At 36.0% G+C, this 24,415-nt stretch overlaps 2 protein-coding genes and 1 non-coding gene across 4 annotated transcripts in view; all 3 read left to right on the top strand.

Annotated features, from left to right (window-relative positions):
• Positions 1-3,104, top strand: part of AHCTF1 (AT-hook containing transcription factor 1) — a 69,866-nt gene extending 66,762 nt beyond the window's left edge. For both annotated transcript variants that reach the window (XM_006914268.3, XM_025048512.1), the window contains exons 34-36: positions 373-503; positions 1,495-1,574; positions 2,648-3,104. In XM_006914268.3, the coding sequence (XP_006914330.1) occupies positions 373-503; positions 1,495-1,574; positions 2,648-2,840 (404 nt within the window). In that variant the 3' untranslated portion in view covers positions 2,841-3,104. The remainder of the gene's footprint in view (positions 1-372; positions 504-1,494; positions 1,575-2,647) is intronic.
• Positions 3,105-4,025: 921 nt separating this feature from the next.
• The window catches only part of LOC102888336 (kinesin-like protein KIF28P), a 60,898-nt gene continuing 40,508 nt past the window's right edge, over positions 4,026-24,415 (top strand). The window contains exons 1-3 of the mRNA XM_015591269.2: positions 4,026-4,159; positions 10,791-10,982; positions 22,550-22,753. Coding sequence (XP_015446755.1) covers positions 4,091-4,159; positions 10,791-10,982; positions 22,550-22,753 — 465 coding nt within the window. The 5' untranslated portion in view covers positions 4,026-4,090. The remainder of the gene's footprint in view (positions 4,160-10,790; positions 10,983-22,549; positions 22,754-24,415) is intronic.
• LOC112481759 lies at positions 17,490-17,593 on the top strand. The gene has a single exon (XR_003047017.1). It is a non-coding gene; the product is annotated as a U6 spliceosomal RNA (small nuclear RNA).

Below are 24,415 nucleotides of genomic sequence, written 5' to 3'. Positions count from 1 at the left end.
AGCAGGAATTATGAAGAAAACTGGCTCAGGTTATATATGAGATTGATGTTTTCCCTCCCCAGAGAATGTTCCAGGAACAATAAAGATCAAAACTAGTGTAATAATAGTGTTTTATATCTGCTTTAAGTCCTATTTTTATATTACAGCACTGTTTAGTTTGAAGCATTAACTATTCCTGAACATTTGGTTTAATTACCCAAATGATGTTGGGATTTTTCATGTCATTTCTGTCATGGGTACTGCGTTATAATACTAATGTTTTGTATGTTTGGAGATGTTTACATTTTTCTAATGCACATCATTTGTTTCAAGCTGTAAAAAAATATATATGTATATGTAAATTGATGTCATTCTTTCCTACCTTTTATTTAGGTAAAAAAAGAGAGGCTTCTGAACAGCTGAAAGAATTGGTTTCAGATTTATCTTCTCAATTTATTTCACCTCCCGCTCTAAGGACCAGGCGGAAAAACATATCTAATACACCCATTCTTGTAGATGAACTGGTAAGAAAATGCATGATTTTCTTTGTATGCTTGTTTAAACGTGCTTTTTTTTTAAAGCAGTGCTCCTGTTTAAACTAAAAAGAGCAGACATTTGTATTAACAGCCCAAAATTGCCTTGTCTCCACTTTTAGGACAGATCTGTGATAGATTACTGATGGCATATTATTGGCAGTGGCAGTTTACCTAGTAGGGGACAGGTTTTTTAAATTTGTTTCCCCTCAATTATCTAGATGTATTTATTTAAAATGTAGGTCCCTGAACCCCTAGAATGTCATCCACAGACCAGACTTAGACTATGTTTCAGAGTTGATTCTATCATCTTATTATACATAACCCTAAAATAGTTCAGAGATTGAGTATGAAATCCTTAATGAATTACCAATATTCATAGGCAAGGACAAAGACTTACAGAGATAATGCAGGTAGATTCTTGTCTTTGAGGAGCTCAGTTTTAACTGAAGAGGCAAAAACATACATAATTATTTTATAGCATGATAAGAACAATTTATACCAAAATCCCCTATAGATAGAAAACAAAGGAGACAGGCATTTCTGTCAGAGAAAACAGCAGATGCAAAGGCACAGAAGCGAGACAGTGCATGGGGCGGGGGAGGGAGTGTTTACACATTAATGAATTCTGGTGAGGAAAAAATAGTCTCCGGTAGCCTGGATTTTATGAGATGGTAAGTGCTTGATTAGGATTTGATCGGAGGCAGTGGGAACAAAGGGCAATGACAATGGAAATATTTAAAAAAAAAAAAAATGAAACTGACAAGACTTGGGGATCAATTGAATGTGAGATGAGAGATAAAGAACAGTCGTAGATGACGCAAGATTTTTACTAAAAAAATATAGGTCATTTGGAACTTTGAGTTTCAGTTCATTAACACTATTTGATTATATTCCTTGACTCAGGATAGACCTTTTTAAATTTAGATTTCAAATTTTTATGTTTTTAAAAAAGATTTCTTTTTAAATTTTTACTTCATAGGCAGATGATGCTCAATCAGAAACTGTGGGAAAGCAAAAAGTGAAAGGAACAAGGACTGAAAAATCAAAGCAAGCAAGCAAGTATGACCTTTTCTGTGCTGTAATTTTTCTCTATTTTGTTTCTTAAAATTAGGTTTGAGAAGAGTTTTAATTTGAAAGAAATTAAGCTTATTAGAAAAGGGTAATTCTTAAGGGGCATTTGTCAGCACTGGCTCCTTGTAATGGTTAGATTTCTCTTTATAACATAACAGCCCATTCATTCTCTTTAAAGAAGGGCGATGCAGTGGGAGGAGTTAGTATCGGGGAATCTTTCACAATGGGGAAGGGAGGGGCGTGGCATGTTTCACATTTTCCTAGTAAAAGTAATTATAAACCTAAAAATCCTTTGAGTATTTCATTAATAGAAAACTTCATCCATGGGGAAATTACTTCTTTTCAGATATATTTCTTACATGGTATGTTATTCATAGTGTGCTTAGGCATCATTGAATTTCATAAAACTAATCCATTTTATCTTACTTTAAATACTAATTTAATGAGACTTTGAGTGTAACAACACTATTTACACATCAGTTGGCTTTGAATGTATGTGGAAAACTACTTCATATATATTTTTTTCAGGCGAGGCAACGCTTGGTTGACCTCACAGATTGCAAGGACCTTGTCGGCTTACAATCCCTTATTTTTATTTTTTACGCCTACAGCACCTGGTCTTCCTAGGTGGTCTCCCATCCAAGTAGGAAAACTACTTCATATGAAAAAACATACATAATTGCTCATTTCTGGTGTCTAAGGATTGCCATTTTTCATAACGCCTCATGGGCCTGTTGGGCTCTGATTTCATGGACTAACTATTGGTATTTGGTCAGTCCCTGTAACCTGTAACCAAGCAGTATTTATTAATATATATGAAACATTTAAAGAAAATTGAGCAGTGATTGTTTTTGAATATCCAAACCAAAAAAGGAGATTTCTGTCATGTGGAACCTTAACTGTGCCTCTGATTAGCTTATGACTTAAAGCTACACTTCAGTTCCCTTTTATAAAATGAAAGCACTAGGAAAGGGTCATCTCTGAAGTTTCTTTTAACATATGGAGAAGCCAGTTATATTTTGTGATGTGTTTATCCTTATTTGAATTATATCTTTTTTCAGAAACATAGAAGAAGAAAGTTCTTGGTCACCTCCTCCAGTGAAAATTAAGCTGATTTCACCCTTGGCAAGCCCGGTTGCTGGAGCAAGGCACAAGCCAAGGAAAACTGCAGAAGTGACAGGAAAAGCTCTTGGAAGGAACAGAAAGAAACTGTCTTCCTTTCCAAAACAGATTCTACGCAGAAAAATGCTGTAATGTTTTTCATGTTTTTAATGCACACCTATTTGTAAAGTCATCAGACTTGTGTGGATTATTAAAATCATCTAATTTGGAAGAAAATAATTTATATAAATTGTAAATTTTTGTAAACAGAAGGTCTTCAGTAAGTAAAGCAGCTCCACATGGAGTGTGATTCTTTTAGTCGAGGCAGTTTTTTCTATTTTATATTGACTTCATACATTTATATAATATGTAAATATGGCTTATTGGAATGTTAAATAAAGTGTATACTTCACAGTAGTTTGCGTCTGTTAGATTTTTGAGAGGGAAATTTTTGTTTTAATAATTTTATATGGTAATAAGCATTGGTCCCATTTTCTTTCTCTACAGTTAAAAGTATTAGACCAATCTTTAAATGAGGATTAAACTGTTAAATTTTTTTAAGTTGCTGTTTTATAATTTATGCACTTTGCTTCTGTGATTAAGATTTCTAATTATAAAATTTGTTTTTTTGTTTGGGGGGTTGGCTGTTAACTATGTTGTAATTGAATTACGGGCATGTAATTTTGCTACTTTTTTATAGTTTAACAAATTTTGTGTATTCTACCTCAAATGAGTAATTTTCCAAGTAATGCATTGGTTAAATGTAATGTTGGCATTTCTTGTTCAGCAAGCTTAAAGGCTGTCTTTAAAGTCTCTTAATTATTCAGAGACTAATTATCCAGGTTAGATTGACCGGTTCACTGCTCACTAGCAACTTCTTAAAAGGGTTTGAGAAAGAAGGAGAACGTAAAACAAATCTGTTTTATGGATATTCAGTGCACTTTGTATGTGCCTAATATTGATAGAATGAGAAGTCTGAACAAATTTTATAGTATTATTTCTTTGAAGGAGCTTGCTACTGACTCACAGAAATCCCTTAATATTCAGGTTTTAAAACATGAGTTCTCATAGGACCTCAGGCACAGACTATTGAGGATGGGGGAAGAGTGTGAGTAGATGTAGAAAAAGGAAAACAAAAAAAAAAAACAGCTGTTCTCTGCAGTATGACTGTGCAATTAAGTGGTGATACTTGATGTAGGCTATAAAATTCATCAATAAATAAGTGTTGTAAAATAATTTATAACAGGTAATTGATAGTGTGTAATGAATGGACCATTAATAATTGATTGTCTAGAAACAAACTGCTTTTGTTTGTTAGCTAAACTTTTCATGTTTTAGTGTGAGGCATAAGCAGTGTGCTTTCTACATTATTTTTCTACCAAATAACTACGAAAAATGGGAAAATGATGAAAATGCCTACGCCAAGTACCGACAGCGTGAAAGTGGCGGTGCGCGCGCGGCCTTTCAGCCAGGTCAGTGATGGGCGCCGCGCTGCCCTGTCGCAGATGTGGCTCTGACCTTCGTTTTCTGAATTTTTTAATGATAGCTATCAAACATGTATTTAAGCTGCTTGTCATTTATGGGGTATTAAACTTATTTAAATGAACTTGTTAAATGAGTAATTTAAAGATCTAAAAATAATTCAGTAAACAATTTCATTCTTTGCGCAAGTAGCACAATAAAAAAATTGACAAGAGAAATGTACTGTCAAGTTAGTAGTTTTTTAAGCCAGTGCTGTTTGGTAAATATAGCCATGTGGTATCTATTTTTAATGAAAGTACTTTTTTCCCCTCAACAGTAGATCATAAGGAAACAAATTGCCAGTTCTGAATTAACTATTTTAAATACATTGATGTACAAATGTATTTATGTAACTTTTTACAAAAACACTGGTCATTATGTTGCTACATTTTAGGATAAAATATGGATTAGAATAATTCCAGGACCTTTAGCAATCGATTATCTATCTTTGCTTATCAATACATTAAATATTAAGATCATCCTGGACAGCTGACCCATTCAGCAAACTGCCTGCTGCGGGTCAGATGCTGCACTAGTGGCTGAGGATCTGAAGGAAAATCCTTCCTTCTCCACCAGTGTAGCAGTGTGTATCATAGTCATGCCCAGAGAAAGGTCAGGTATAGCTCTGCCTGGACCCACACATCTTGCTTGACAGCCTCCCAGAAACAGAAGCGTTTGAACTGACCACATAGGATAAGTAAGATTTGGGTAAGGGTATGCTAAACAAAACACCACAGACAGGACACGCGTTTTTGACAGTAACTGATCCTGAATGGGATACAATGTAATGATGACCTTATATGAGGTCTTTCCCACTGACACAGCCTGCTGCTTTTTCTCTCCATCCAGTACCCAGTTTCACTTTGTACTTTTAGTTGGTATCAGTTACGTCCTGTCCCTTATTCATTCATTCATCTATATTGCAGAAAACATGTCAGCAGTTAGGCAGGTACATAATTAGATAACTATGTAAAGGTCAAAGAATTAACCTGTGATCAGCGAATTAAATGTTTTGGCCAAAAAACAAAAAGCCATTTTATAGCCTAACTCATCAACAAACTGAAAGTAGCTACCCCGGGGGTTATTTTTCACTGGTCTTTAATATTGCTAGAGTAACTAACTGCAAGTTTGAACCCTTTTCCTGTTTAGAAAAAGGTGTAGCTCGCTGCCAGCATTAGTTTAACATCACACGTAGGAATGCTATGTTTTCTAGGATTTGACATTTTTAGTGACCTAGAATTACTATATTTTATAAATGGAACTATCACTACTAAAATACAGTGCTATAGATAGAATGATGTCATTTGTTTCCAAAGACGATATACCCGAGCGATGCAAAATTAATAATAAAGTATTTCGTCGCAAACTTTGGGGGTTAGGTTAGGACAAATCTGCGAGTTATCTTGGGGTAAACGCAGCCGCAAGCAGTGAAACGGGTTCAACAGTGAAGAGCGCAGAAGTGGGTACTAAAGAGTTACATGTGAGCACAACCTCTCTGCTCCCTTCTCACACAGACTGCATTTGGTTCAAGTCCACCCTAAAGCTGATTAGTGCGTACTGGAATAGCACGGAGGAAGGGATGAATTCAAGAGACGATCTGCCAGTAAATGGTCATGGATCACACCTGGCCAAACTCGTCATCCCCTAGGTTACCTGGACTCTGCCTGCTCTAACTTCATAGGCAGTCTTCCTTGTCGGATCAGAGAACCAATTTTGAGACTCATGTTAAGGAAGCAGTACATTCTCAGGAGCCTTTGAAGTCAGATGAACTGGAGTTCAAAACTTGACTTTCGCTTACACATTGTGTAAATTTGAGCAGAGTTTTAAGCTCTGAGCCTTGGTTTCCTTATGTGTAAAGTGGAGATACTGATACTTGACAGGGTCGCTGTTATAAATGATATGAAATAATGTCAGCACAGTTCCTGACAAATTTAATTGCTATTTTATTTTTTTACCATTAATCTCTTAAATGGTTTGATATATAATCCACATTTTATATAATTCCCTCTGAAAGTGTGCAATTGAGTGATTTTTAGTATATTCACTGACATGCAACCAGAATAAGTTTTTAGGACATTTTTATCACCTCAAAAAAAGGATTTGTGCCCTTTAGTTATCCTCCTTATTCCCCAGCCCTAAGCAACCATGGATCTAATTCCTGTTGCTGCATATTTCCCTGTTATGTACATTTTACATTTTACATAAATTATACAATATGTAGACTTTTGTGACTGGCTTCTTCACTTTGCATTCATGTAGCATTTATCAAAACTTCATTTCTTTGTGGCTGGATAATATTCCATTGTATGCGTACACCACATTGTTTCTCAGTGGATGTTATGAGTAACGCCGCTGTAAACGAATAATCACTGAGTTTTTGAGTGCACACGTCTTCCATCTGGTTATACACGTAGGCATAGAACTGGTTGAGGAACTGCCCGACTTGCCAAGCAGCTGCATCCTTTTCCATTTCCACCGGCAGTGCAGGAGGCTTGCAGTCTCTCCAGTCGTGGCCATTCTGGTGTGAAGTATCTTGAGGTTTTGATATGCAATGCCCCGGTGACTAATGGTGTCGAGCATCTTTTCACGTGCTTACTCTCCACTCATATATCTTGGAGAAACATCTCTTCAGATCCTTTGCTAAATTTTAAATTGAATTACCTTTTATATTGACCTGTTCTTTTTATATTCTGGATACAATTCCTTATTAGAAGACTTGCAAATTTTGTCCCATTCTACATGTTGTCTTTTTACTTTCTTGATGGTGTCCTTTGAAACACAAAAATTTTTATTACTTGCTTTTGGAGTCATATCAAAGAATCCTTTGCCCAGTCCAAAGTCATGAAGATTTACTCCTATGTCTTTTATATGTTTAGCTCTTATATTTAAGTCTTTGGTCCACTTTGGATTAATTTTTGTATATTGTTATGAGGTAAGGGTTCAAGTTTATTCTTATGCATATGACTATCAAGTTTCTCTAGGAATTCATTAGCTCTTGAGGGGTAGTTTCTCCAGGCTCCAGGATGTCAAAGCATCATAAAATATAGAAAATAAAAAGCAATATAATAATTTGCAGATGTTGAAACAAACTTACATCCCTAGGATAAATCCCATTTAGTCGTGTATAATTTTTTTTACACGTTGGATTCAGTTTGTTAATTTGCTGAGTATTCTTGCATGCATATTCATGAGATATTGATCTGTAGTTTTCTTTGTCTGGATTTGGTATCGTAATATTTGCTTCATAAAAATAAGTCGGGGAGTGTTCCCTCCGATTTTCTGAAAGTTGATGAAGAATTGCTTTCTTTAAATTGTTGGCAGAATTCAGCAGCCAAGCCATCTAGGCTTTTCTTTATGAGAAGCTTTCTTTTTTTAATTAGTTACTTCAATCTCATCACTGACTATAGATCCATCCAGATTGTCTTTTTCTGAAATCAGTTTCAGTAGCGTGTGTCCATTTCATCTGTCATCGGTGCTCAGCTATTCATAGTATTCCTTTTTAATCCTTTATTTCCTTATTCATGGTTTCTTTTAGTTCTGTGAATATTTATAATGCTTACTCACAGATTGTTGGCTGCTTTTTTCCCCAGAGTGTCAGTCATACTTTCCTGTTTCTTTGCATGCATCGTAATTTTTTTATTGGAAACTGGACATTTTAGGTAATATGCTGTAGCAAATCTAGGTATTGGTCCCCTCACCCCTCTGTAACTTATTTTTGTTTGCTTGTTTTTTGGTTTAGTGACGGCTGGATTATTTTAGTGAAGTCCATCCCTCCAGTCCCTCCTTTTGTCGTTACTCCTCGGGGAGGCCCAGCTTTGGATGTGCCCGTGCACCCTGGGGTGACGGCGGGATTTTAGTGGGGCACCTTTCCTTTCTTGACCAAACCCAAGCTTTTAACTCTACTGATCGGTGGCTGAAAGCTCTGTTTTCGACACTATCCTGGGGGCATAAATTGCTTTACAAACTCATTCAATCAAGTCCTGGTCCCTTTGAAAGGAATAGTTTGACATCGGTGTTTGACATTTTTTCTGACCCCCAATGGGTTCCTCTCAGCTATGTTATTCCCCAGTTGCTTTCCTCCTGCAAACTAGAAAACCTATAATTTAAACTTTATCTTTAAAAAAATGTTCTGTTATTGTTCAATTATAGTTAACGTATAATATTATGTTAGTTTTAGGTGTAAAACACGGTGATTAGACATTTATATAACTTAGGAAGTGATCACCCCAATAAATCTCATACCCATCTGACACCATACAATTATAAATAATATGATTGACTATATTCTTTATACTATGCTTTATATTCCCCATTGGTAGGTTTTGTAACTGCCAATTTGTACTTTTTAATCCCTTCCCCTCCTTCACCCACACCCTTATTCCCCTTCCCATCCGGTACTCCTCAAAATGTTTTCTGCGTCTATGAGTTTGTTTCCGTTTTTTTGTTTCTTAGATTCCACATGTAAATGAATCATTTGTCTTTGACTGACTCAGCACAATACCCTCTAGGTCCAGCCATGCTGTCGCAGATGGCAAGATTGCATCTTTTTTTTTTTTTTTATGGCTGAGTAGCAGTCCATTGTATATATGTACCACCTCTTCCTTATCCATTTATCAATTGGTGGACACCCAGGTTGCCTCCATATCTTGGCTACTGTAAATAATGCTGCAGTGAACATATGGATGATCATGTCCCTTCAAAGTAATATTTAGGTTTCTTTGGATAAATACCCAGAAGTGGGATTACTGGGTCCTTCTTTGTCTCTCATATAGCCTTTGTTTTAAAGTCTGTTTTGTCTGGTATACATATTGCTGCCCTTTTTTTTTATTTCCATTTTCATAAAATACCTTTTTCTATCCATTTACTTTCAGTCTCTGTGTGTCTTAATTTTAAGTGAGTCTCTTATAAGCAGCATATATATGTAAGGGTCTTGTTTTCCTATCCATTTAGCCACCTTATCTTTTGATTAAAGCATTTAATTCATTTATATTTAAAGTAATTATTGATAGATACATAGTTATTGCCATTTGATTATTCATATTTTTGATATATATTTTTTTATTCTTCTTAAAGAAGTCCCTCCAACATTTCCTGTAACACTGGCTTGGTGGTGATGAACTCTTAGCTTTTTCTCATCTGAGAAGCTCTTTATCTGTCCTTCAATTCCGAATGATAGCTTTGCTGGATAGACTAATCTTAGTTGCCGGTCTTTGCTTCTCATCACTTTGAATATTTCATGCCAATCCCTTCTGGCCTGCAAAGTTTCTGTTGAGAGATCAGCTGACATTCTTATGGGAGCACCATTGTAGGTAACTAACTGCTTTTCTCTTGTTGTTTTTAAGATTCTGTATTTCACCTTTGGCATTTTAATTATGATGTGTCTTGGTGTAGACCTCTTTGGGTTTATCTTGTTCGGGACTCTGAGCTTCCTGTGTTTGTGTTTATGTCCTTTGCTAGGTTAAGGAAGTTTTCTGTCATTATTTCTTCAAATAGTTGTTAATTTCTTGCTCTCTCTCCCATCTTTCTGCTACCCCTATGATGTAAATGTTTGTACACTTGATGTTGTCCCAGAGTCCCGTAACCTGTATCTTAAATCTCTTCCCAGTGGCTTTTCATCACAACCACCTCTGTTCCTGAAGTGTCTTTAGGATTGAATTTCTCTAAGGGGACAAATGAGGTCAATTCCTTTGGGAAGAGATTAAATCCCAGGGCTCTGGATTTGCAGGTGGGGTCAATGGCAAGCTGCTCTCTGAGTGACATCCCTGTTATAGAAGCCCAGCACTTGGTGAATATGGAACAGCAGCCTGAGGTCCTCAGCTTGTCCCTCCTGGCGTGGAACCGCCACCTCAGGAGCAAGGGTGCTGAGCACCCTAGTATTCTCAGTGTGCTGTAGACCCTGCTCCACGAGTGGGAACTGGGAAGAAGGGGAAACCCCCACTTCTCATCCAGGCTCCCCCAGGACTTGGCCTCAGCAAAGGTAGATGGGGGCAGGGTGAGAAATGCCAATATCCTGCCCTTCCCAGGAAGAAAGCTCACCACTGGCGGCTGGAGAGAGAGGGGGCCCTGTATTCTTGGCACTTAAGTGGTCACCTCACTGAGCTGGGTGGGTTGAGAATGGTCTTTTTTCAAATACCAAGATTCTGCTTTCTTACCAAATTTTGATAGTTTTGCTTGTTTAGATGTTTCTTCATTGGTTGTTTGCCCTTAGGATGATTTCCAGAGGCTTAAATGGTCGTATTTTCATTTTTTGATTAATAATTTTCACAGTTTCACTGAAAGGTGGGACAGTACAGCCCCTTGGATTTCTCTGCTTCTATAGTTATTGCTGTTAGTATAGTTGGGTGTTAGAAATGCTATTCTCAGAAAGTTAAAATGACTAGAGACAAGCCTTTTAAAAATTCGGAAGGAATATAAGAGCAACTGCTTGTCATGAGAGCTGCTAGAATAACAAAATTGGAGAACAAAATGAATGGTAAGTTCCTGGCATAATTTCTTACTAGGTATAAAGACTTGCAAAACAAGTTACTTGGATGACAAAGAAAAGCTATAATGATCGATTCTGAATTTGTCATTTGACTATAGAGAGAGAAGAATTCTGGGAGCAAATGTGTGATTTCCATGCATTCAGGGACCACCACTATACAAGACCCTAAGAATCCAGAACATGTGAAGACATTTACGTTTGACCTGGCATATTGGTCTCACAGTGGATTTCAGATGGATAAAGATGGTGTGTTTATTTCAGCTGATCCTAATAGTAAATTTGCAAGCCAGGTAAATTGCTTTGAAACACAACTTCAATGGAAGGTTTTTTATAATGACGTGTTAACGGTACAACAATAATTTTTTATGCGAGCATGCTACAATACATATTTCCATTTGAGAGTTTGATTTTAAATCAATTCCTTTTTCATGGTAAACATTAGATTCAAAAGTGTACCTATTGCCTAAATAATTTCTTAGGTACTCACATCAGTTGATTTCCCAAAGTACTGACATATTTTGAAAAAGGAGCATTGGTCAATTATATTTTGCATCTCTGAGAAAAGCAAAATAAGCAAAACTTGTGCAGCACTCATCATTTGAGAACTTTTGTTTTATCAAATATTTATCAGATGCCAAGTACTATTCCACTTTAAAGTTGCTCACAGTTTCATATGAGAAGACAGACAAAGAAGGGCATACAAACGTTACGGGTTCTGTGATAAGAATGTGTAGGATACAATGAGGCGTGAAGGACAAGTGGTCATTTCGATCTGGACAGAGCTCATTAAGCTTCTTGGATCTGTGGGTTTATAGTTTGTATCAGATTTGGAGAAATTTCCACCATCATTTCGAGTATTTTTTTGTCCCTCCCCTTCTTTCTTCTGTGACTCCAGTTACATGTATGTGTGAGATTGTCTCACAGGTCACTGAGGCTTTGTTCATTTTCCCCCCAACCTCTTCTGTTCTTGTCTGCCTACTTGTCTTTCAAAACTCAGCCTAAAGATTATAGCCTTTATTAAGGCCCCCCTAAAATACCCTCTGTCAAATAGTTCTGACTTCACAAACTCACTTGAAAGGATCTTATGGACCAACCCCATAATGTACCACCCTGGAGCAATCAATAAAAAAAAATAAAAAAGAAGCATAATAATGAGTCAATTGTGAAGAAATGGAATTATGATGTACTCAATCTAAAACATGGCAGGAAAAGGAGAGGAATAAGAAAATAAATACCAAGATGGTAGACTTAATGCCAGCCATATTATTATAGCAAATGTAAATAAACATGCCAATTAAAAGGCAGAGGTTATCAGATTTGATAGGAAAAGCAGGATCCAACTACATTTATTTACAGAAAACCAATTTAGATGTAAATAGATAACTACCATGTAAATACTAAACAGAGGCAATATGTACATCAAAGTAGACTTCAGAACAAGGGACATTTTGTAATGATAAAGTAATCAATTAATTAAGAAGACATACCATCCTAAATGGGTATGTACCCAATAACAGATTTTCAAAGTACATGAAATAGAAACTGATAGAAATTGAAAGAGAAACAGTCCAACCTACAATTATGATTTATAATTTAATTACTCCTGAGTAATGGATAAAACAAATTTAAAAATCAGTAACATTATAGAATGGCACTATCATCATAATTGACAATTATATTCTAAAACTCTCGTGCTACGCCCACCCAACCACAGCACTACACAGCCTTTTCGAGTGAACATGAAACTTTAGTTATGATCGACTATATTCTGGATAAAAGTAATCTCATCAAATGTAAGATAACTAAAATCATACAAAGTATGTTCTCTGACAACAATGGAAATAAACTAGAAATAACTGAAAGACATTAGGAAAATCCACAAATATTTAGAAAATAACAGACTTCTAAATAATCCATAGGTCAAGGAACAGCCCAAAGGAAAATTAGTAAATATTTTGAATTCAAAAATCAAAACATTCATCAAAATTTGTGTGGTGCGGCTAAAGCATGGCTTAGAGAAATTTTATAGCATTAAATGATTATATTAGAAAAGAACAGTCTCAAATAAACATTCTAGGTTTCTATCTAAGAATTTAGAAAGTTAAACACAAAGTAAACAGAGGAAAAAATAAAGGTTAGAGCATTAATCTAATCTAATTAATTTACATTAATTAATATAAAACAGTAAAATAATAGAGGAAAAAAATCAATGAACCTGAAAACTGGTTCTTTGAAAAGATCGATAAAATTGATAAACCTCTAGCCAAACTGACCAAGGAAAAGGACATATAAAGTCCCAAGATGAGAAATGAAAGAGAGACATTACTGCAGCTCTTACATACATTAAAATATATAAGAGAATGTTATGAACAACTTATTGTCAATAGATTCAACGAGACAGGTAAAATGGACACAAGCTACTTAAGTTTGCACAAAAAGGGATAACACTAGTAACCCTATATCTATGAAAGATATTGAATTTGTATTTATTAAAGGACTCGAATTTATTAAAGAAATTGAATTTACAGTTAAAAACCTCACAAAGAAAACTCCAGGCCCAGATGCCTCTGCTGTGAATTCTGCCAGAGGAAGAAGTCATGAGAACGCTACCGAATAGTCTCGCAGGTGGTAGAAGGAACAGTCGTTTTCTGAGGCCGGTATTATAAGAAAACCCGCCAAAATGTTACGAAAACACTACAAGCAAATATCCTTTATGAACATAGACACGAAAATTATTAACAAGATTTTCACAAATGGAATTCAACAATATATTTAAAAAACAATGCGTCGCTATCAAGTGAGACTTTTCCCGAAGATTGGCCTAACATCTGAATATCAATGTAATTCATCTTATGAACAGAATAAAGGAAGAAAAAAAGTACATGATCAGATGCAAAAAAAGTATCTGACAAAATTCAGCATACAATCATGATGAAAACTCAGCAAACCTGAAATAGGAGAGAGCTTCCTGGAAACAGAAATTCCCTGAAATACACAGGTATTCTCACATTCGATGGAAAAACACTGCATGCTTCCCCCTAAGATTGGGGATAAGGCAAAGAGGTTCAATCTCATCATTTCTACACAACATTTACTGCAGGTCCTAGCCAGGGCATTATGGCAATTAATAGGAAATACGTGGTGTGCAGATTAAAAAGAAGTCACACTATTTGCATATGACGTGATTATCTATGTAAAAAACCCTAAGGAATTGACAGTGATGTAGAATAGCATTTGACAAGATTCATTTATGACAAAAACTCTCAATAAAATGGGTCTAGGAAAGTACCTCAATATGATAAAGGCCATGTAGGATAAACCCTCAGCTAGGTATCAGAGTCACTGATGAAAAACTGAAACCTTTTCCTCTAAGATTAGGAACAAGGCAAGGGTGTTCGCCCTCATCAACATAGTAGTAGAAGTCCTGTCTAAAGCAATCAAGCAAGAAAAAGAAAGAAAAGGTGTCCAAATTGGAAAGGAAGAAGTAGAGCTGTAACTATTTGTGTATGGCATGATTTTACATATAGAAAACACTAAAGACTCCACGAAAAATATTAGAAATAATAAACAGTAAAGTTACAGAGCACAAAATCAGTATACAGATATCCATTGAGTTTCTATACACTAACAATTAAAAACCAGAAAAATAAAGAAAACAATCCCATTTACAATTGCAACAACCAAATACCCAGGAATAAATTTAACTAAGGGGGTATAAGACCTACACACTGAAAACTATACGACAGTGTTGAAAGAAACTGAAGACACAAAGAAGTGGAAAGATATCCAGTGCTCATGAATTGGAAGAAATCACATTGTTAAAATGTCCAAATTACCTAAAGCTTTCTACAGATTTAATGCAGTCCCTATCAAAATCTCAACAGCATCTAACCATTGTGCTGTCTATCTTAAATTAATATAAAACTAAATAAAATTTTAAAAATCTTAACGGTATTTTTCATAGAAATAGAACAAAAAATTGTAAAATTTGGAGGGAACTGCAAAAGATCCTAAATAGCCAAAGCACCCGAAGGAAAAGAACGAAGCCAGAGGGATTACATTTCTTGAATTCAAATTATACTATAAAGCTAGAGTAACCAAAACAGTATGGTACTGGAAAAATAACAAACAAACAGACAGACAAATACACGAAATAGTATCAGGAGCCTAGAAATAAACCCACACATGTATGGATAACTAATTTACAACAAAGGAGCCAAGAACACACAATGGAGAAAGAAAAGTCTCTTCAATAAGTGATGCTGGGAAAACTGGAAAGCCATATGCAAAAGAATGAAACTAGACTACTATCTTACATCATACACAAAAATTAAGAATGGATTAAAGACTTGAATGTAAGACCCTAAACAATAAAATATGTAGAAGAAAATACAGGTGGTAAGCTCCTTGACATCATTCTTAGTGTTTTTTTGTGGATTCAACTCCAATGGCAAGGGAAACAAAAAAAAATAAATAAAGAAACGAGACGACATCAAACTAAAAAGCTTCTGCACAGCAAAGGAAATTATCAAAGTGAAAAGGCACACCTACTGAATCAGAATAGATATGTGTAAATCACACATTTGATAAGGAGTTGATATTCAAAATATATAAAGAATTCATATATCTCAATAACAAAAAAACAACCCAATTAAAAAATGGGCAAAGGATCTGAATAGATATTTTCCCTAGGAAGACATACAGTCTTCCTTGGCACATGAAAAGATGTTCAACATCACTAATCATTAGAGAAATGCGAATCAAAACCACAGTGAGATATCATGTCACACCTGTTAGAATGGGTATAATTAAAAAGACAAGAAGCAACGAGTGTTGGAGAGGATGTGGGGGAAAGGCACCCTTTTACATATAAATTAGTGCAGCTACTGTGGAAGACAGTATGGAGATTCTTCAAAAAAAAAAAAAATTAAGAAGAGAACTACCATATCATCCAGCTATTCCACTTAGGGATATCTATTTGAATAGTACAAAAACACTAATTCAAAAAGATGTATGCACCCTATGTTCATTGCAGCATTACCTATGATACCAAGAAATGAAAACAGCCTAAGTGTCCATCAACAAATGAATGGATAAAGAAGATGTGAGACAGACACACACACACACACCACCCCCCCTCCAGAATACTACTCAGTCATAAAAAGGTGAAATCCTGCTATCTGAGACAACATGGATGGACCCTAAGATGATTATGCTAAGTAAAATAAGTCAGATGGAAAAAGAAATACTGTATGACATCACTCATATGTGGAACATAAAACAAAACAAACAAAATGCAACACAGAAACTTACAGAGGCAGACAACAGATTGGTGGTTACCAGCAGGGAAGGGGGTCGATTGGGGATAAATGGAAACCAGACTTTTGGTGGTGAACACGATGTAGTCCATACAGATGTCAATTCACAGTGTCGCATACCTGAGACTTACGTAATTTTATAGACTAATGTAACCTCGATAAAAAGTAAATTTTAAAAAGCTACTATTTTTAAAAATTGTGTTTAGCAAGGTCGACGTACAAAAGTCAATAGTATTTTCTATGCTAGCAGGGAACGATTAAAAACTAAAATTTTAAAATATTTACAATAACATCAAAAATGTGAAATACTTTAAGGATAAATTTAACAAAATATGTACAAAAGCTGCATGCTATAAAACATTCCTGAAAGGAAGACTTAAATCGGAAGACTCAATATTATTAAAAAGTCAAATTGATTAATAGATTCAAAGCAATCCTAATCAAAAACCCAGCAGTAATATCCTGTGGAAATTGATACACTACTTCAACAATTTACATAGAATTGTAAAGGATTTAGAATAGCTAAAATTACTTGACAGAGAATAAACTCAAATAACTGAAAACCCACTATGGAACTACAATAATCAAGACAATGTGGTATTGCCTAAAAAAGGAGATATAGATCGATGGAACAGAATAAAGTTATCAAAACTAGATCCTCATACATCTTCAATATATATATTTTTTTTACCAAGGTGCTATAATGAGTTGAATAGTGTTCCCCCCAAATTTATGTCCATGAGAACCTCAGAATGGGAACTTATTTAGAAACAGGATATTTGCAGATGCAATTAGTTAAGATGAGGCCATACTGGATTACAGTGGGCCCCAAATCTACTTCTTGTAAGATGAGGGAAATTTGGCCACAGATACACAGGGAGGCGGCCATGTGATGATGGAGGCAGAGGCTGAGCGCCGAGGACTGCCAGCAGCTGCCAGAAGGTGGGAAAGGCAGAGAAACTATGGCCTTGACAACACCTGGATTTTGGAATTTTAGCCCCAGAACGGCGAGAGAACAATTTTCTGCCATTTTTAGTAACCTCGTCTGTGGTCATTTGTTATGGCGGGCCTAGCAAACTAATACAGATGAGAAGGTTCATCAGAATTGAAGTCGTCCAACAACAAATTGGTATTGGAAGGGGCGATAGCCGTAGAAGAAAATATTTGATAAATGAGATTCACTTTTTAAAAAATATCTTTTGCTCTTTGAGAGATACCAGTGAGAACACGAAAAGGCAAGCCACAAAAAATGAAAATATTTGCAAAACATGTATCTGATAAAACATCCAAAATATATAATGAATCCTTACACCTTAAAAGAGAAAACCAAGTCCATTGTTTTTTAAATGGCAAAAGATTTGATCAGAGTCTTCACCAAAGAAGACATGTAAATTACCTAAAACCAATGAAAATGTGTCCAACTTCATTAGGGAAATGAAAGTTAAGAAATGCAAATGAGAATACCACCATGACGGTACCATGCTCGCTTCGGCAGCACATGTACTAAAATTGGAACGATACAGAGAAGATAAGCATGGGTGCACAAGGGTGACACGCAAATTTGTGAAGCGTGTTGTGTTTTTACAAATTGGCAGATACGAAATAGTCATGGGAATGTAAAGTACAGCATAGGGAATGTCGTCAATAATATTGTAATAACTATGTCTAATTTCGGGGGGATCACTTTGTAAATTATATAAATATCTAACGACTATGCTGTGCACCTGAAACTAATATAAAATAATATTGAATGTCAACTGTAATTGAAAAATCAAAAAAGGGGGTGGAGGGGGAAGTTAAGGGGAGTAAGTTTGAACTTCCAGGTATAAATCAAGTCACGGGGCTGTGGTGCTCAGCATAAGGGATAGAGCCAATAATATTGTGACAGCGCTGCATGTGTCCCATGGTGGCTGGACTTATCATGGTGGCCACTTTAGGTGCGTAAATGTTGAACAACTATGGTGTATGCCTGAAACTAATACAATATTGTATGCTAGCTACATTTTAATAAAAAGTTTTTCTAAAAAAAGAATATTTTAATGACAAGAAATATGATTAGCTGAAGTTATTAAAAGACAGTTGCTAAACATATTAGTAATTCTCTTTTGGTTGAATAATAATAAACTTATATTTGTTCAATCAAAAAAAAAATTTTGTGCATAAAAAAACCCTGACGATATCAAATGCTGACATGCATGTGGATCAACCGGAGCCCTAATATAGCACTTATGGCAAAGCAAAAAGGCTTAGTCATATTGGAAAACAGTTTCTTTAAAATTTAAGGGCACACTTAACCATACAATCCAGCAATGCCAAGGGAAATAAAAATATATATCCTCAAACAACTGTAGGCAAACATCCATAGCACCTTTATATATAATAGTCCCAGACTAGAAACTTAAATGTCCATAATAAAGTTGTGATGTGTTTATAAAATACAATTCAGCAACAAAAGGAACTAATAATGACATGCAACAACCTGGATGCATCTCGAAGCGCTATATTAAGTGAAAGAAGCCATGTACAAAAGACCACACACTGTACGATCCCACTTAACTGAGAACTCCAGAAAAAACAAAACTATAGTTACACGAGGTAAATCTCTGGCAGTGAGGGGCTGACGGTGGGAGGAGAGGTCTGAGGCAAAGCAGCTCAAGGGAACTTTTTGAAATAATTAAAATTTTTAAAAATCTTCATCGTGGTACTCGTCATATGGCCAAGTACATATGTCGAAAGTCATGACACTGTATACTTTAAATGGATAAATTTAATAAATATTAATTTTACTTCAATAAAGATGGAATTTTTCAAAAAGAAAAAAATACCTAAGGAATACATTTAACCAAGGAGGTAAAAGACTTTTATACTGAAAACTATGACACTAGTGAAAGAATTGAAAGGAGACACAAATGTATGGAAAGATATTTTGTGCTCGTGGCTTGGAAGAATTATATTGTTAAAATGCCCATAATATACAAAGCGTTCTAGTAAGTGCTCACTTAACGTTGTTGATAGGTTCTTGGGAATTTCAACTTTTAGATGAAGTGAGGTATATAACAAAACAAATTTTACCAAAGGCTACTTGAAATAAACAAGAGTTAAGTTCCTACAGCATATTTCTGGTCACAGAACCACCACCAAACTTTTAAATTAAGAGTCAAAACACTTTAATATTAAACATTGAAATAAATGTGAGTTATACCTACATTTAGGAAAGATAAATAAAAAGCAATTCATATCATTCTTTTCCAACTCACTGATCCAGTTCAGGGTCACAGGGGACAAGAGACTTACTCAGCAGCTCAGAGAGCAAGGTGGGCCCCCACCCTGGATAAGATGCCCTTCCATCTCAGGGCACACTCACACACACCTACACTCACTCAGACTGGGACAATGCAGACATGCCAATTCACCTCTCATGCACGTCTTTGGGATGGGGGAGGAAACCCACACAAACACAAAGAGAATGTGCAAGCTCCACACAGGGCGGCTCCCACCTAGAATCAATTTTTTCTCATCAATATTATAACAAAATGACAGTGAATAAAGCAACATTATTTGAGGACCTGTTGTATATAGATTCAATGCAATCCCTATCAAAATTCCAATGGCATTTTTTTTGCAGAAACAGTCCTAAGACTTGTTTGGAACCACAAAAAACTCTGAATAGCAGAAGCAATCTTGAGAAAGAAGAAGAAAGCTGGAGGCATCATGCTTCCTGCTTTCAAACTATATTACAAAGCTATAGTCATCAAAACAGTATATCACTGGCATAAAAATGAACACATTGATCAAGGGAACAGAATAGAGCCTCAAAAGAAACCCGTGCATGTGTGGTCAATTAACCTACAACGAAGAAGCCAAAAATTTATAAGGGGAAAGGATAGTCTTTAATAAAAGGTTGAGAAAACCGGACAACCACATGCAGAAGAATGAAACTGGACCCCTACCTTACACCACTCACAAAAATTAACTCGAAATGGATTAAAGACTTGAACATAAGACCTGAAGCCATAAGACTCCTAGAAGAAAACAGGAGGTAAGTTAATAGACATCAGCCTTGACAACAATGATTTAGCTTTGAGACCAAAAGCAAAAATAAGTGAGACTTCATTAAATCAAAAAGATTATGTACATAAAGGAAGCTATCAGCAAAATGAAAAGGCAACGTATTGAATGAGAGAAAGTATTTGCAAACCATATATCTGAGAAGGGGTTAATATCCAAAATACATAAAGAACTCATACAATTCAATAGCAAAAATCCCAAATATTCCAATTAAAAAACGAGCAGAGGAACGGAATAGACATTTTTCCAAAGAAGACATACGAATAGGTGACAGGTACACAAAAAAGGTTCTCGACATCACTAATCAGGAAAATGCAAGTCAATGAGATATCACCTCGCACCTGTTAGAATGACTATCAGCAAAAAGATAAGAAATAAGTTTTGGCGCAGATATAGAGACAAGGGACCCTTATGTACCATGGGTGGGAATGTCACCTGGTGCAGCCACTATGGAAAACAGTCTGGAGGGTCCTCAAAAAATTAAAAATAGAAACACCATATGATTCAGCAATTCCACTGGATATTTATCCAAAGAAAATGAAATCACTATCTTGAAAAGATACCTGCACTCCTTTGTTTACTGCAGCATTATTTACAATAGCCAAGATATGGAAGCAACCTAAGTGTCCATTGATGGATGAATGGATGAAGAAGATGTGATATTATTCACCATACAAAAGAAGAAAATTCTGCCATTCGCAACAATATGGATGGACTGAGGGCATTATGCTAAGTGAAATCAGTCAGACAAATACTGTATATACCCATTTATATGTGGAAGAATAAAACCCCTGAACTCATATAGAGAAATGGGTGGATGGTTGTCAGAGATGGGTTTTGCAGGGTGGGGAAAATGGGTAAAAGTGATCAAAAGGTACAAACTTCCAGTTGGGGACATGACGTGCAGCACGGTGACTGTAGTCAATAATACCTCATCGTGTATTTGAAAGTTGTTAAGGGAGATTTTAAAAGCTATCATCACAAGAAAAAAATTACGTGAGGTGATGGATGTTAACTAAACTTATCCTGGTAATCATTTTATCATGTGTACAAATATGAACTTGTTACGTTGTACATCTGAAACATATAACATATAATATGTTATATGTCAACTATATTTCAATTTTTTAAAAGATAGTTTTAAAGACTAAGAGTGGTGCTGTAAAGAAACCCAATTAACTTTGTCAATGAGGATGACCACCTGTTTTTTAACCTCCTATTCAGATAAAGCAGAATTATTGTTTCACGTATATAATGGAGGAAAGTGTTTCATAGAGTTGATTATGAGATGGTGAGTAGGAAGAAATAAGAAATGACTTCTTGGCATATATTAACATAAGCCAAATATACAAATAGCTGATACACAAAAGATTCAATGGAAAACTATACAGCTAACAAAATTTATAGAACAATTCTATTCTCTACGATTTTATTTTAAAAAACTCTTACTTGTTTGAAGTCTCCAATTCACAAAAATTAACAATGAAAAAGTTTTCCCAAATCTCCAAATAGTGCAGAAAAGAGACAGCAAAACTGGTTACTTTTCTAAGCTTAGTAAGCACCCCCTAGGTTTAACAGCTCCTAAGGTAGATACCTGTTATATACTTTTTTTTTTTTTTTCCTAGTAAACACATAGTCACAACGTCCTGAGAAAACTCTGGTCAAATTCCACATTTAGGCTTGGATCTTCCCTCACCCTTTAGTGTAATAATTTTTATTTCTTTCTCATAAGAAATGAATAGTATAAAAAATTGGTTGTGGCCTATGGTCCTTATATAAAGCATGTCATGTTGGTATGTGCATCTTTTCCAGAAATAAAAATTACATAAATTATACAAATGTACACATTGCAACAAACGGAGTATGTAATGCTTACTATTTTATTGATATTAGAAAGAATGTACTCTTTGAAGCGGCCTCAAATAAGAGAATTAGTGCTGGTCATGATCTAGATAATAAGAGGCCACGTCCTCTCTTTCAAGCCATTATGGGCACAAGCACCTGTGTCTCCTACTTAAAAAAAAAAGAGGTGCGTGCGTGCGTGTTGGAGAAATACTTCAGAACCCCTAGGTCTTGCGAAAAAAGAGAAGATTCTCCAGCAGATGGCTAAAATTAATGTGGGAATTTTGTGATGTTAGTCTTTGGATTAAAGAATAAAGTAAAACACTTTGGTCTCTGTCCCTTGGTGCCTTGAAATTTTTGTCTAAATGCTGAATTTTCAAGACCTAGCCCGCGTTCTGGCAAGGCTGTAAAATACACAAATTCATGATCGATGGACACCAGCCAGCTGGAGATCCAGTGTTTTCCAAACTGACAAATCCCACTGGTTCTAAGGTGGCCTCTGTGTCATATTTTAAGCAGGTCATACGCTGCTAATTGCATGTGGAATTCATTAAACCAGAACATTTAGTAGATTTTAAGGGTGTTGCGGAAAGCCTGTGCCAAACGTGATGCCTGCAACCTTTTTCCAGAGCGACGTTTTCCACGACCTCGGCAGGGCAGTGCTGGACAGTGCCTGGCAAGGCTACAACGCCACTCTGCTGGCCTATGGCCAAACTGGCTCTGGGAAAAGCTATTCCATGATGGGGTCTGGTGCCAACAAGGGCCTTGTTCCCAGGGTGTGTGAAGAGCTCTTTCAAGCAACTGAGACTCAGGAGAGAAATCAAGAACATCAGGTATGGATTATTCTAAGAAACCTTTTTAAAGGATTTTTCCCCCATTATTTTGGAAATCTCTCGTCTCAAATGGAAGTTATCGGCATCTCTATTTTAGGATAACGTTAATTTTCCATACCAAGATCCTTATTACGTGATTACAAAATCGAGTTGCCACTAAATAAAAGGTTGAATTTTTCTGCTTCTGTGGAGACACCTTTAAAAGGCACCTTGAGTGTCATAGAAGCGGACGTCTTTGGTGTCAACACTAACAAGGTATGACCGTTGATGCTTATGTAATAAAACCTCAGCTGACTCAGGTCTATGGTTTCTCTTGCTCCCCTTCTTCTACCAAGGTTGTGGGTGTGTTCTCATCTTAATTTATTGATTTTTATGTCTAAACAAAGAATACTATTTTGTTTCTTAATTGTCACAGCATAGTTTCCCACTTGTCCTGTCCTGGAAGGCCCGAGACTGAATTTTAGATTCATTTGAAGGTTGGTGACATTTTCACGGTGAAGAGTAACCATTAACGTAATTAGCTTTAAGGCAGTAAAATGTCAGCCAACATCTCGAAGCACAGTCTATGTTTCTGCTTCCTCTAAATGGCGAGTTTAAATTTGTATTATGGAAATTCAATAATGGACCATCTTTTTTATCTGAATTTTCCCCCCATTTTAAAAGGAATGTGTTCAAGTTAGAAAATAGAAATTACTCATAATTTTATCAGCCAACTAAATACTATTAACATTTCAGTATTTTTCTAATTTTTTAATTAAAAATTGTTTCAAAGTCATTACATGAATAGTTTAAAAATTCAAATGTCCAAGAGAAAAAAATGCCTATGTCCACAAAAAAACTCATGCGCGAATATTCCACAGCAACACATTCACTGTGGCCAAAAGTGGAAACAACCCAAATGTCCATAGAGTGATAAATGGATGAGTGAAACATGGCGTATCCATACAATGGATTATTTAGCAGTAAAAAGAGACAAAGCATCTGTTACGCGCTACAGTGTTGATGAACTTTGAAAACATTATGCTAAGAGAAAGAAGCCGGACGCAAAAATCATATATTGTTCGATTCCATTTGTATGAAATGGCCCAAACAGGAAATCCATAGACAGAAAAGTAGATTAGTTATTGCCCAGGGCTAGGGCTGGGGGGTGCGGATGAGGGGAGGAGGTAGAGATTGAGGAGTGGATGCTAATGGGTTTCCTTTCACGGGAACAAAATCTTCTAAATTTGGGTTGTGGTGACCGCTGCAGGGCTCTGTGAGTATACTAAAGACCACAGGACTGCACACTTTAAAGGAGTGAGCTGCGTGCAATGGGAATGATCTCTCAATAAGGCTGTTTTAAAATGATACTAGAAAGGTTTATAATGGAAACCAACCGTCTCTGCCTGTCCCTGCTCCTCCCTCACTGACCCCCACAGGTTTTCGACTTCAGCTTGTTAGCTGTTTGCCCTAGTCTCTCTCTCCATATTTTAAAACGTTGGTTTTTCTCTTCTTAGAAAGCGGTGTTAGACATCATCTACTATCCTCCCACCATGGCGGAAGAGAACCTAACTGTCACACCAGCACCCCCCACCACAACACTTCTCCGCCCCACACACCCCTGCATTAGTATAAGATTTGGCTAAATCTGTAGTGCTTAACATTTTAGCAGTGGAAATATTG

The sequence above is a fragment of the Pteropus alecto genome, unplaced genomic scaffold (genome assembly GCF_000325575.1).
Source record: "Pteropus alecto unplaced genomic scaffold, ASM32557v1 scaffold115, whole genome shotgun sequence".
Lineage (NCBI taxonomy): Eukaryota > Metazoa > Chordata > Mammalia > Chiroptera > Pteropodidae > Pteropus > Pteropus alecto.
The sequence above is the reverse complement of the archived record's forward strand: the minus strand, read 5'-3'. Positions and strand labels throughout refer to the sequence as shown.